General features: G+C 40.5%; 1 protein-coding gene across 4 annotated transcripts in view; it reads right to left on the bottom strand.

Moving 5' to 3' along the window:
* Positions 1–13,264, bottom strand: part of LOC129173221 (dynein axonemal heavy chain 9-like) — a 262,968-nt gene that overhangs the window by 89,965 nt on the left and 159,739 nt on the right. For 3 of the 4 annotated variants that reach the window (XR_008567198.1, XM_054763939.1, XM_054763959.1), the window contains 5 exons: positions 11,865–11,945; positions 6,404–6,583; positions 5,685–5,915; positions 2,873–3,067; positions 365–484 (listed from right to left, as the gene is read on the bottom strand). Coding sequence is in view for 3 of the 4 variants with exons in the window: in XM_054763939.1 (XP_054619914.1) it covers positions 365–484; positions 2,873–3,067; positions 5,685–5,915; positions 6,404–6,583; positions 11,865–11,945 (807 nt within the window). In the remaining variant the exon portion in view is untranslated. The remainder of the gene's footprint in view (positions 1–364; positions 485–2,872; positions 3,068–5,684; positions 5,916–6,403; positions 6,584–11,864; positions 11,946–13,264) is intronic. The other variant, XM_054763948.1, reaches the window with a different exon arrangement.

Here is a 13,264-nt window from a genome sequence, read left to right as displayed (position 1 = left end):
GTACTTAATCAGACAAAAATGGAACAGAAAATACAGGAATGAAGAAAAATAGTGCACAAAAGGGTCCGAGATGCACCGCGGGGAAAAGGGGTAATCTAGGCAATAAAGAGAAAATAAAAACTACCTCAAAGTTAGGTGGGCTACTAGATGAGCAAACAAAAACTCAAGCACAATAAGGTGCAAACGGCGCAAAAGTGTAATATGGCCACGCCTGTATCACACAGAGATGTACAACCCTACTACTATGTATTTTTTCCTTTTCATTTTTTGACATTTTGCATGCCCCATAGAATGTTGTGCACCTCCACTGTGACCAAGCAGCGCTATGTTGAACGAATGTATGAAGTAAAAGGGATATGCTCACCAGGCGGTTTGCCAGGGAAATGGTGCGTGCGGTCGATTCTGCTTCCTGTTGGCACTTCAGCTTGTCTGCAGTGGCTTTTTCAAACTTCGCTGTGAGCTTGGCCAGGTTCTCATTAAGGTGCTGATATAGAAACACGACCACACACACACACACACAAAGAACAGACATTGGCACTTATTAAGGTACAGCATGGGCTTAAAGAGACAAATAAATCACTGTAGTCTGTCAGTGACACAAACTTGGGAGAGAGTGAAAAGTTGGGTAAAATTCATCATTCTGTCCACTATGGATTTATTTGTCATGTGGAAGCAATTAGTACAAGGACAAACAGGATTATTGCGCACAGGCAGAGTTCAGCAGATTAGTTTGAGGATTGCTAATTCCCTCTGAAGTCACTTCCAACTCAAAGGATCTGACAGGGTGCTGAGGAATGACAGACAGAAGTCACGCTGGATGTTATTAACAGTCGTCGCTCTACGCTCTGCAGGATTTTGACGCATGTGGCTGCCGCTGCTGCAGCATCCCGAATCACCCCGAGCGCCGCGCTCTGCTGGGGCTCTCCGGCGCTCTGATGTGCTGAATGTCAAGCGCCGCTGAGAAACAATTATTTACAGCTGCTTTTATCAATAGGGGTTTTAGGCTGATGGATTTAGTTTTGATTAATGAACAGTAAAAGCCTTAATAGCACTTACAGCAGCTTTGTATTGATGAACTGCTGGGAAGTATATCATTACTGGTGGAGCTCATGTGTCAACTGTCACTCAAACCCTTGATAAAATAATTCATCTCCTGAATTGTTTATCCACTATATTGCCTCTGCTTGTTTTTATTTTATTTCTTCTGTGCAATCCAATTCTTATTCATTTATTCACAAGGTTCATCCACACTAAGTCTCAGTCATTTTTCAGTCAGCGCTTTGTTGAAAAGTCCGATTGGGACCTTTGTGTCAAACAAATACTAAAACAATACAATACTGCCAATTACGTTGGATTGTTCCCCCCTACTGCTTGCTTTCTTGTTTTTCCTCTGAACATCCCTTTACTTCCAGTGTGGGGCGGAGCAACGAGACACAGTGGCTACGGCGGGAGCGCCCTGGATTGTTTCTCTTGCACATTTCAATTTCAATTTCACATAATGTATTGACACACTAGGCTTAAAAACACCCCAAAATCTAAGATCCGAGTATGGAATATGTTGTTTTTTTTCTGTGTACATGTTAGAACCCTTCTTATAATTTATACATAACTTATATATTAAAAATGAAAACAGTAGATCCTCCCTTTTCACAGGAGTTATGTTCCACGACGACAAGCAAATTACAAAAATCCATAATTGATACGGCCATAAAAATGTCACTTCTGCCTCTCCAAACCCTTCTGCTAGTTTGTTCCCCTCTGATCTGGGATCAACATTTGCAATAAAAATGACTGTTGGAATTATTAGATTTGATTCAGCTCCAGAATCCTCGCTCTTCAATTGCCATTGTTCACTAGCGATGGAAGCTAACAAGCTAACTACTACAAGCACAGTCCAGGTTTAAGCCCTAAATATGCCTTACACAAGGGGTGTCAGTGCTGCCCGGGGGCCATTTGCTTCCCTCTATTTTTCCATTTGCGGCACATTCTAAAAATCTTATTAACAAGAAAAAAAAATAACAACAACAGATTTTAAGTCAAAATATTAAGAGAAAAAGTCTAAATGAGAAAAACTAATTTCGAATGATAATGTCATAATATTAAAAGGAAAAATAACGTCATTTTATGCGCACAAAGTTGAAATATAAAAAAAAAGATGTGATTTTTTTAAAAAAGTAGTTATATTATGAAAAGCAAGCAAAAATACGTTGTAATTTTTGGAAAACTAGGTTGTGGAAAAAGTCATATGGTGAGATAAAGTCAAAACTTTATGGGAATTGTGGGGTTTTTTGGTCATTTTTGGAAAATTAGGTTGGGGAAAAAATGTATAGTACATAAATAACATTATAGGAAAGTCAAAATATCACGGGAATAAAGTCAGAATATTATGAGAAAAAAAATTACAAAGATAATTTCAGAAGAAAGTTGAAATATCTGGAAAATTACAAAAAAAAAACAATAACAGCAAAAATGGGAAAAACGAGTGAATTTACAAAATATCAAAGTGGCAAAGTTGCCTCCTTTCATGTCTCCCAATGTGGCCCTCACTGGAAAAAGTTTGGACACCCCAGCCTTACACCCTCATTAAAACGCATACTAAATGATAAAATGTCTAAACCGCGTCAACATAATCCACTCTGCTTGCGTGTTGTAATTCCAGTGCCAATTTCTGATCACATATTAACTGGAGTCGACCTCTGTACACATTTTGACGCCAGATTGTCAAGTTTAAGTTTCACTTTTACATCTCACAGCAAGTATGGCACCGTATGGACCGATTGACAAAAGTGTAAATTCTCAATGCTTGATGAAAAAACATTATCATGAAAGCCTAGAGATGTAAACATGGGGGGTGGGGGCGATTTTGTCTTACATTGATCTTGGTTTTGATAGTGTTGAGTTTCCCTTGAGCAGCAGCCAGCTCCGCGTTGGCTTTACTCAGAGCCTGACGTTTGGGTTCCACCTCGCAGTAAACTCTGTAGAACTTGACTATGTTCAAAACCCAGGAACAAAGGCCCGCTGCTGCGTACGACTTGGCAGCAACCAGTTCTGGTTGGAACTCTGGATCCTGGATGTGTTAAAAACATGCACACTGATTAAACACTTTAAACAGCCTGTTCATACTGCGAGGGTAAAGGATACTACCACACTGCACTGCATAGTTAAGAAAACACAATAAGGGAAGTTGTGTCCCGAAAAGGCCACAGTACAAATACTGTACACATATTTGCATGAGGAAACTATGGCCATATATGGCCCTGTTAAGCTTTTTAATTATTTTAATAAAACCTTTTGGGGACAGGATTTGCAGTGCTATTTCTAAAGTGCAGTGGAACCTCAGTTAGTGTACACCTCTTGGTTAAGGTTGAACATTTACGCGACAATTTTGCCTTGGTTTGCATACATTTGCTAGTTAGGATACAATATGACCCGTGTCTTTTCATGTTATCAATACACTGTGTGAGTGCAACTGTATTCTTAATAGATTTTTATCACAAAACGTCCTTGTTAGCAGCCTGTTAGCTTGCTAATACATAGAAACAGGAACCAGAAGTCAGCTCCATCGCCCGTCTATCATCAGCACTGTGGCTCTTTTCTCAGTTCTTTCACAGTTAAGTCTTAAAACAAGTTATTATAGTTTTACAAGTATAGTTTTACGTATGAAAGAACAAAAAGGAACATTGAAGGTTACTTTCACTTTCATTGAAGATGCAATTGTTGCCAAAGACACAATGCTGCAGCGAGATGACACCCACTTTAATTTTTGCTATGAGTTATTTCTTGCAACTTTCTTTGACTCCGTTTTTGGTTATTTTGCAGCCGTGATCAAAAGAAAAGCAAAGACACTTGGTGAAAAACACTATTGAATTCAAGAAATAACTCATGGCAAAACACAAAGGTCCATAAATGTTCATTTATCCCTTTCATTCATCATTTCTATGCATTTCCAATTGCTTTCTGCATGTAAAACTATAATTGTAAAACTATAAAAAATGTGTTTTGTGTTAACATGTTTGGCTTTCTGGAACGGATTAATTGGATTTACATGATTTCTTATGGGAAAAATGTATTTGGTTAGAGTATGTTTCGACATTGGTCTGCAGTGTTGTTTGTCTCATGTTTTTCATGTGGTTTCTATTTTTGCTTGAATCGGGCACCCTTTGTAACAATGGTCATGCAATCAGTGCTCATCCCTCGTCTATTGCAGTTAACTAATTCCTTATATGTAAATGATTTTTTGGGGGGTTACAGCATACAAAATTTGTTTACAACCTTCTAAATATAGTTTTTAACATCAGAGCCTTCCAAATGTGAAATAGCATCCCTGTAGTCACCTTTACATGCGGATTACAGTGATGAGAGAAAGTGTTTGCCCCCGTCCTGATTTCTTACTTTTTTGGATGTTTGTCAAACAAATGTAAATATTAGTCAATGACAACACAACTGAACACAAAATTAACTTTTTAAATGAAACCTTCGATTATTAAGGGAGAAAAAAAACCCTACATGGCCCTGTGTGAAAAAGTGATTGGCACCCCCAATGTCTAAAGCCACGTCAAAAGCTTTGGGACTTCAGCAAACCATAGTGAGAGCCATTATCCACAAATGGCGAAAACATGGAACAGTGGTGAACCTTTCCAACCAAAATGACCCCAAGAGCGCAGTGACAACTCATGCTAGAAGTCACAAAAGACCCCACAAGAACATCCAAAGAACTGCAAGGCCTCGCTTGCTTCAGTTAAGGTCAGTGTTCATGACTCTACCATAAGAAAGACACTGGGCAAAAATGGCCTGCATGGCAGACTTACAAGGCCTAAAACGAGGCTGAACAAAAATAACATAAAGGCTCATCTAAATCTTGCCAGGAAACATCTTGATGATCACCAAGACCTTTGGGAAAATACTCTGTGGTCTGATGAGACAAAAGTTGAACTTTCTGGAAGGTGTTTGTCCCATTACATCTGCCACATTTCAGAAAAAAAACAAAAACATCATACCAACAGTAAAATATGGTGGTGGTAGTGTGATGGTCTGGTGCTGTTTTGCTGCTTCAGGACCTGGAAGACTTGCTGTGATAAATGGAACCATGAATTCTGCTGTCTACCAAAAAATCCTGAAGGAGAATGTCCAAACATCTGTTGGTGACCTCAAGCTGAAACCAACTTGGGTTCTGCAGCAGGACAATGATTGAAAACACACCAGCAAGTCCACCTCTGAATGGCTGAAGAAAAACAAAATGAAGACTTTGGAGTGGCCTAGTCAAAGTCCTGACCTGAATCCTATTGAGATGCTGTGGCATGACCTTAAAAAGGCGCTTCATGCTGGAAAACCCTCCAATGTGGCTGAATGACAACAATTCTGCAAAGATGAGTGGGCCAAAATTCCTCCACAGCGCTGTAAGAGACTCATTGCAAGTTATCACAAACGCTTGATTGCAGTTGTTGCTGCTAAGGGGGGCCCAACCAGTTATTAGGTTTAGGGGGCAATCACTTTTTCACACAGGACCATGTTGGTTGGGATTTTTTTTCGAAAAAGTTTCATTTAAAAACTGTATTTGGTGTTCAGTTGTGTTGTCATTGACTAATATTTAAATTAGTTTGATGATCTGAAACATTTATTAGTTTGCACAGTTTGCTTTACTCAAAATTGGCTAAGCCAAAACATCAATGAAAAATAAAACTCACCTGCAAGTATGGCTGGATAGCTTTCAGACACGTCTCAGGGATGTTCTCCTTTTTGAAACGTACGAGGGAATCTAGGAATGTGTCCACTTTTGCCATCATAACCTTTGCAGCCTTCCAGCTGCGATCCTTGGGGACTTTACCACCGGGCGCCATTAAGACCATGACGGCCGCCGTGACATTGGTGACCGCTGCCACCGGAGAGCCGAATGATTTTAACTCTGTCAGGTTGTTCTGGAATGAGGAAAAATAGAGGGAAGCGGTGCATAATTAAGAGCCAGGAATGGTTTGAATGCTTGCAAAGCTCAGTGGTCTGCTTAGGAAAAGAAAGGGAAAAAAAAAGATGAACCTGCACTAACTTTGAGGAGACAGCAGAGAATTCTAACTAGGACATTTTTAGAGAGCTTCAGAGAGCAGTGATTGAACTGTCTGTTCTGCATGTTTGAACGGAGAGAACCTTTTAAATGTAAAGAGTGTTTTTTTTTTTTTTTGTTTAAATCCCAGAGGAGGCACAAAAAGCTGGATGAGGCTCAGGGGATGAACTAAAATGCCAGCAGAGCACAGAGAAGACATTCTTTAGAAAAGATAAGATTCAATAATCTTTAATCTCACATTTAAAGGCCTGTGTGGACATAACCCATTTCACTAAAGCCGGAAAATGAAATATGAAAAAGCACACGCAAGCGTATGAAAGAGCAAATGAATGGAAGGATGTGACGCACTTTATTGAGAGTGTTGAGTGCATCCTGTGCTGCAGTGAGAGCCGGTTCAGCCTTGGCCAGATCCTCTTCACAGTCTTTTTGTTTGCCACTGACCACAACGGCAATGGTCGCCACTTTTTGCTCTTCCTCATCAGCCACCGCTTTCTCCTTGGACACCTTCTCGGTTTCTATTCCAACCACCTGGGGCCAACACATTGCATTTATGGCTCACACTTTTTATAGCATTGATTTTTTTCATGCGTCTTTTTAACGTGGCGTCTCAGTTTTCAATAGACACTATATACACTGACCGACCACAACATAATGACTGTCATACAATGTAATCTCATTTATTTCATATGCTTCTCATCTCTCACTATGATACTGTGTACTTCTACACCGCTGCAATCTAAAGCCACAATAATAAACATATTGCTCAATTTAATAGCTTTCTGGCTGTGTCAGCAAAACTGTGCAGCAAACAGCAAAACTTCCCAAAGATAAATCATTTTTGGTACAGCTCTTGTTTTGGATCTCATTAGAGCAGACCATGTGGTCATAATATCGTGTATACTTGTTGTATAGAGCAGAGGTTCTGAACTGGTGGATCAGGACCCAAAAGTGTGTTGCGGGTCTTTAAAAATAAGAACTTAAATAATTATGTAACGGCCCAACGTCTGTGAATGCACCTCACATTCTTGTCTATGCTATTCGCTGGCTTTGTCTTTGTCTATGTCTTTGACTTTGTCAAGACATAAAGTGCCGTCCGTCCAACACACAGCAGCAGATAACTGCTGGAGAAGATCGTGCCATGAAGAGACAGCGTCTCAGCGCTGCAGATGAAAACTGTCCCCTAAAACCTAGCTTCCCAAGTTGGGTACGATTGCCACCAGGAGTTTGTCAGTTGTGATGGGGGTACATGAATAAAAATGAAAAAAATAGCGCCTGACACAATTATGAGTGTCGCTGAACGCCTCACGACGCGAGGAGAACGGAGCAGAAAGGAGACAGAGCATGAAGTGTTTTGCTCTGTGTGCATCAAATGAACAAATAAGTAAGTTTGGTGATTATTTTGTGCACGAACAGTGTTTGATCTTTAAGATTTCATTTATATTAGTGTTCCAAAATCCGCACGCACGAGATTCCCCTGAAAATGAGGCTTTGTCATTGGGTGTATGTATTTTGGATTTTGAATACTGCTTTATCATGATTGTTAAACTTTCCCCTTCAGTTTGGTGTTAAATTAATATGCAGACTTAAACCGTAGCCATTGTGAGTGGACAAAAAAAGTGAAGTTAAAATTCAAGCCATTCAAACGGAAAGATGCCAACATTCGACTGGAATAAAAGCTACAGTATGTAGTATGATTACTTTCTACAGTGATGTGAAAAAGTGTTTCCTGGTGATTTCTTTTTTTTTTGCACGTTTGCTACACTTGAATGTTTTAGATCATCAAAATCATTGAAACGTTAGTCAATGACAACACAACTGAACACAAAATGCAGTTTTTAAATAAGGGAGAAAAAATCCAAACCTACAAGTACATGGTCCTGTGTGAAAAAGTGATTGCCAAGTAAACCTGATAACTGGTTGGGCCACCTTAGCAGCAACAACTGCAATCAAGCGTTTGTGATAACTTGCAATGAGTCTCTTACAGCGCTGTGGAGGAATTTTGGCCCACTCATCTTTGCAGAATTGTTGTCATTCAGCCACATTGGAGGGTTTTCCAGCATGAAGCGCCTTTTTAAGGTCATGCCACAGCATCTCAATAGGATTCAGGTCAGGACTTTGACTAGGCCACTCCAAAGTCTTCATTTTGTTTTTCTTCAGCAATTCAGAGGTGGACTTGCTGGTGTGTTTTGGATCATTGTCCTGCTGCAGAACCCAAGTTGGTTTCAGCTTGAGGTCACCAACAGATGGCCGGACATTCTCCTTCAGGATTTTTTTAACCAGAATTCGTGGTTCCATTTATCACAGCAAGTCTTCCTGAAGCAGCAAAACATCCCCAGACCATCACACTACCACCACCATATTTTACTGTTGGTATGATGTTCTTTTTCTGAAATCTGTCAGATATAATGGGAAACACACCTTCCAAAAAGTTCAACTTTTGTCTCGTCAGGAAGGTCTTGGGGATCATCAAGATGTTTTCTGGCAAAATTGAGACACGCCTTAATGTTCTTTTTGTTCAGCAGTGGTTTTGGTCTTCCAACTCTGCCATGCAGGCTGTTTTTGCCCAGTGTCTTTCTTATGGTGGAGTCATGAACACTGACCTTAACTGAGGCAAGTGAGGTCTGCAGTTCTTTGGATGTCTTTGTGGGGTCTTTTGTGACCTCTTGGATGAGTCGTCGCTGCGCTCTTGGGGTCATTTTGGTTGGTCGGCCACTCCTGGGAAAGTTCACCACATGTTTTCGCCATTTGTGAAGGATGGCTGTCACTGTGGCTCGCTGGAGTCCGAAAAGGTTTAGAAATGTTTCTATAAACTTTTCCAGACTGACAGATCTCAATTCATCTTGGTTATGTTTTAACAGGGGGGGCAATCACTTTTTCATCCAGCCATGTATGTTTTTGTTTTTTTTCCTCCCTTAATAAAAAGCTTAATTGAAAAACTGCATTTTTTCTTCAGTTATGTTATCATTAACATTTAAATTTGATTGATGATCTGAAACATCAACTTACGGACACCCGACTAGCGAACACTCGCCGATACGAACACAAGCCGACTGATTTATATTTTATTTTATTTTGCCTTGTAGTGCTTAGGAATCAGTGTGTATACTGCTACTGTACATGCTTGACCAGTAGAGGGCACTGTGACACTGCTAATGGGACTAAGAGGCAGCCTTAGAGCTAATGAGACCCACAGACGCTGGGCAGAGAAAGCTTCCGGTAAAGCTAGGAAAGCTAGGTTTTAGCTGGATGATACAACCCAGACAGAGCGTGTGATTTAAGTTTATGAAGAGTTAACAGGCCTGCTTAATTCTACACCACCCACAGAACACTACCTCTTTTAGAAGAGTCTAACGACGACAACCATTTGTCCTTTTTTTCAATATCTCCTCCAACTCCTCCACAACGACGTATGCTCGACCACTCCTCTTCAAAGGTAAATAACATTTATCATTACGTATTATTATATCATTATTGTTGTTTTTTTCATTAATTATCCTCATTTAATATTACTACTGCATCCAAACTCATATTTACATACATACGCATATACTGTATATGTATACACGTACATGTAGTACCTATATCATTGTAATATTACCTTTTCCCCTACTTAAGAACGATTCGACTTAAGAATGGTTGTCTGGAACCAATTGTGTTCGTTAGTTGGGGACTTAGTGTATTCTGCATGGTCAAACTTTGATAAAGTTTCACAATCATCCTACATGTCTTTTATTCCAGAATTTGAACTTCACTTTTTTGTCCACTCACGACAGCCGTGGTTTAAGTCTGCATATTAATTTCATACCAAGAGGAAAGTCTAACGATCATGATAAAGCATTATCCGAATTACAAAAATACCAACGAGTGATACAGTGATAAAGACTCTCTTTCGGGGAGAACCCCCACTCGCAGTGACAGGTTTTCACCGCTGCGTCGTGCGGGGATTGGAACACCAACATGAATGCAATCTTCAAGATTAAACACTCTTGAGTGCACAACATAATCATCAAACTTACTTATTTGTTCATATGATACACACAAGGGCCGCATGGTGGCCGAGTGGTTAGCATGTTGGTCCGTTGGGCATCTCTGTGTCTGTGTGGAGTTTACATGTTCTCCCCGTGTGTGTGTGGGTTTTCTGCGGGTACTCCGGTTTCCTCCCACATTCCAAAAACATGCATGTTAGGTTAACTAGCGACTCTAAATTGTCCATAGGTATGAATGTGAGAGTGAATGGTTGTTTGTCTATATGTGCCCTGCCATTGGCTGGCGACCAGTCCAGGGTGTACCCCGCCTCTCGCCCGAAGTCAGCTGGGATAGGCTCCAGCATACCCGTGACCCTAATGAGGATAAGCGGCATAGAAGATGGATGGATGGATGGATGATACACACAGAGCAATGAACAACTTCATGCTCTATCTCCTTCCTGCTACTCATTGTGAGTGGCGCTAATTGTGTTTCACTTTTATTCACGTACCCCCTGTGACAATTGATGTACCCCTGGGGGTATGCGCACCCCACTTTGGGAACCTAGGGCAAGCACAAGGTGGCAAAAAACTTTCAAAAACAGGAAATCCACATAGCTGGAAATGAAAAGTGTCACCAGGTGACTTGTGAAACTACAGAAGGTAAAATAAGTATTCAACCTTGAGCTGATTTTGTACGTTTACTCCTTGTAATGTTATTAACAGTCAATCATTTGATGATAGATTTATTGTAACAAAGAGATATGATGTAAAAAAAAATAACCAATAAACATTGTATAAATGTTATAAATGAATTTGTATTTGACTGAGGGAAATATATTTGATCCTAATGCAAAAGTGACTTTGCACTTACTGCACTTCGTAGTGTACTGACACTGCTACACCTGGATGGATGAAGGTTATACTGTAAGTATTTGTCCCCAATGCAAAACATGGCTTCGTACTTGGTGGAGAAACCCTTACTGGCAAGCACAGAGGTCAGATGTTTCTTGTAGTTGGTCACCACAACCCAGGAGGGATTTTGGTCAAAGAAACATCCTCAAAGCAGAATGTTTCCGCCTCCGTGGTTGAGAGTAGAGATGGTGTTGGTGGCCTCATATTCACCATTTCTCTACCTCCAAGAACGTCAAGTCCACTTCATTCCAAAAAGCTGTATTTTGGGTCTCATGTGACCACACCACATTCTTCCAAATCCTGCCTGAGTCATTCAGGTGCTCACTGTCAAACCTCTAATAGGCTTGCAGGCGCTGCAAGATCTCAATCCATTACAGCAAAGTGTCTTACTAATGCTTTTCTTGGTGACTGTGCTCCCAACTCCCTTGACATCATTAACCAGCTCCTCCTTTGTTCTGGGCTGGCCCCTCACCTTTCTCACAATCATCCTTACTCCATCATGTGAAATCTTGCATGGAGCTCCAGAGTGGGGGCAATAATTGACTGCTATTTTTAATTTCCCAATTATCGTGCCCACAGTGATCTCTTTGTGTCTCGATGTGTCCTTCTGTCTGTCAGAATACTTGCTGGTTGGTAGGGGATCAAATCCTAATTTCTTCCAGTCAAATACAAATTAATTCATAACTATTTGATCTTGGTTTTTTTCCGGACTGTTCATATCTTAAACTTACAAAATCAGCAGTGGATGATCACACACTCATTTTCAGTCTTTCATTTCGCTGACAACAAGCACCCTCTTTGCACTGAGGAATGTAAGAATGTAATCGAGCCAGCTCGACACAGAAAGAAGTTCTGCAAATGCAAATGTATCAACATGTATATGTGCTATTTTGCCGACATGCTAAAGCAGCGCAAGCCAATGTTCTTGCCTGGATCAGATTGTCGGCATCCTCGTTCTTCTGCTTGAGTTCCACTTCTTGAGCGGCCAACTTGGCCTTGAGGTCATCAACCTGTCAAGACAGTGAAATGGGAAAAGGGGGAAGGTCAGGTGGTGGATATTAGCGGCTACTACAACCGAGACTATCGAGCTGCGTATGAATAAGCAAGAGCAGCTTAAACTGAATCTTAAGATTTTTATTGTACCGTGTCTAGTTAATTTAAACACCAGTTAGGAGTGGAGCGGTATCAATTTTGGTACCATAAGGGAACAAAATGGATAATATAACACTGCTTTTGTGTATTGAAATACTTGAAAATGAAAAACCAAAGAGCGTTGGCGCATGTAAACACTGTGACTATATATGGTTCCTTGCTTGCTAAGTGGAAAAACCAAAAACAAAGAAACAACATCAAATCAACGTCATTACAACATTAGGACTGTGCTTCATGGCACCTAACACAGCACTTACGCTCTGCGTTCATGCAGAGGTGGGCTTTGCAGACCCTGTTAGGCCACATGTGACCGGAACATGTTCCCTTTCTGGATGCAGTCTTTGCAAGTCTACCTGTTGGTGTGTGCAGGGCCATGGAAGAGGGACTGGTCAAACTGGGCAGCATCACTTGGGGTGTGGCTGCAGTGTGCTTGGTGTTGGGATATCAGCAACAGCGCTGTCAAGTGAATATGAGCTTCTTCGGGAGGAAGATACAACTGACCTGTGGCACCCTTGAACACTTCGACTATGAATTTTTTCAGTCAAGGAGGCCAAAGCAGTGTCTTTGCGGTAACCACCCCCTCTGAATCTCAGCAATGTACTTTTTCTTTGGAGAATGCATTTAAACTTGAACATAATATCCAGGAACGACACAACTTATAATACAAGCTACAGTTAGCTGGAAATGTGGCGCCAAAAAAGTAATTTAGGTATCGCAAACAGAAGCCAACAATGCTCATGAATGAAAATAACTTTGTTCATGTTCATTATAGATGACACTGTGTTTGCTGTTAGAATAACTACAGCAAATTGCTACAGCTGCTTTAAGTCCCGGTGGCAGATAAGAGCGCTGGGTTATGTTGTCATTCCAACGATAACACGTAATTGTGTCTGTCGTGATTACCGTAAAGGCAATGTTTTTATTAATGTATGTTTTGGTGCCAATTATGTGCATGGAATGTACACTGGACGTAAACGTTGGATCCAGTTTTGTCATGGACAATATCTCATGTTTTTATGGCTGTTTATGAAACACCCAATTGTCTCATCAGACTTCGGCGCGTATAAACGGGCATAACAACTAATTAGTCAATAATGTGATTGCTATGAGTTGTTAAGAATGATTTTGATTGAAATATTAAAAGCTCCTGCAGTTTTTGGTTTGTACTTTGTTCACT

Source organism: Dunckerocampus dactyliophorus, chromosome 2, assembly GCF_027744805.1.
Source record: "Dunckerocampus dactyliophorus isolate RoL2022-P2 chromosome 2, RoL_Ddac_1.1, whole genome shotgun sequence".
Lineage (NCBI taxonomy): Eukaryota > Metazoa > Chordata > Actinopteri > Syngnathiformes > Syngnathidae > Dunckerocampus > Dunckerocampus dactyliophorus.
The sequence above is the reverse complement of the archived record's forward strand: the minus strand, read 5'-3'. Positions and strand labels throughout refer to the sequence as shown.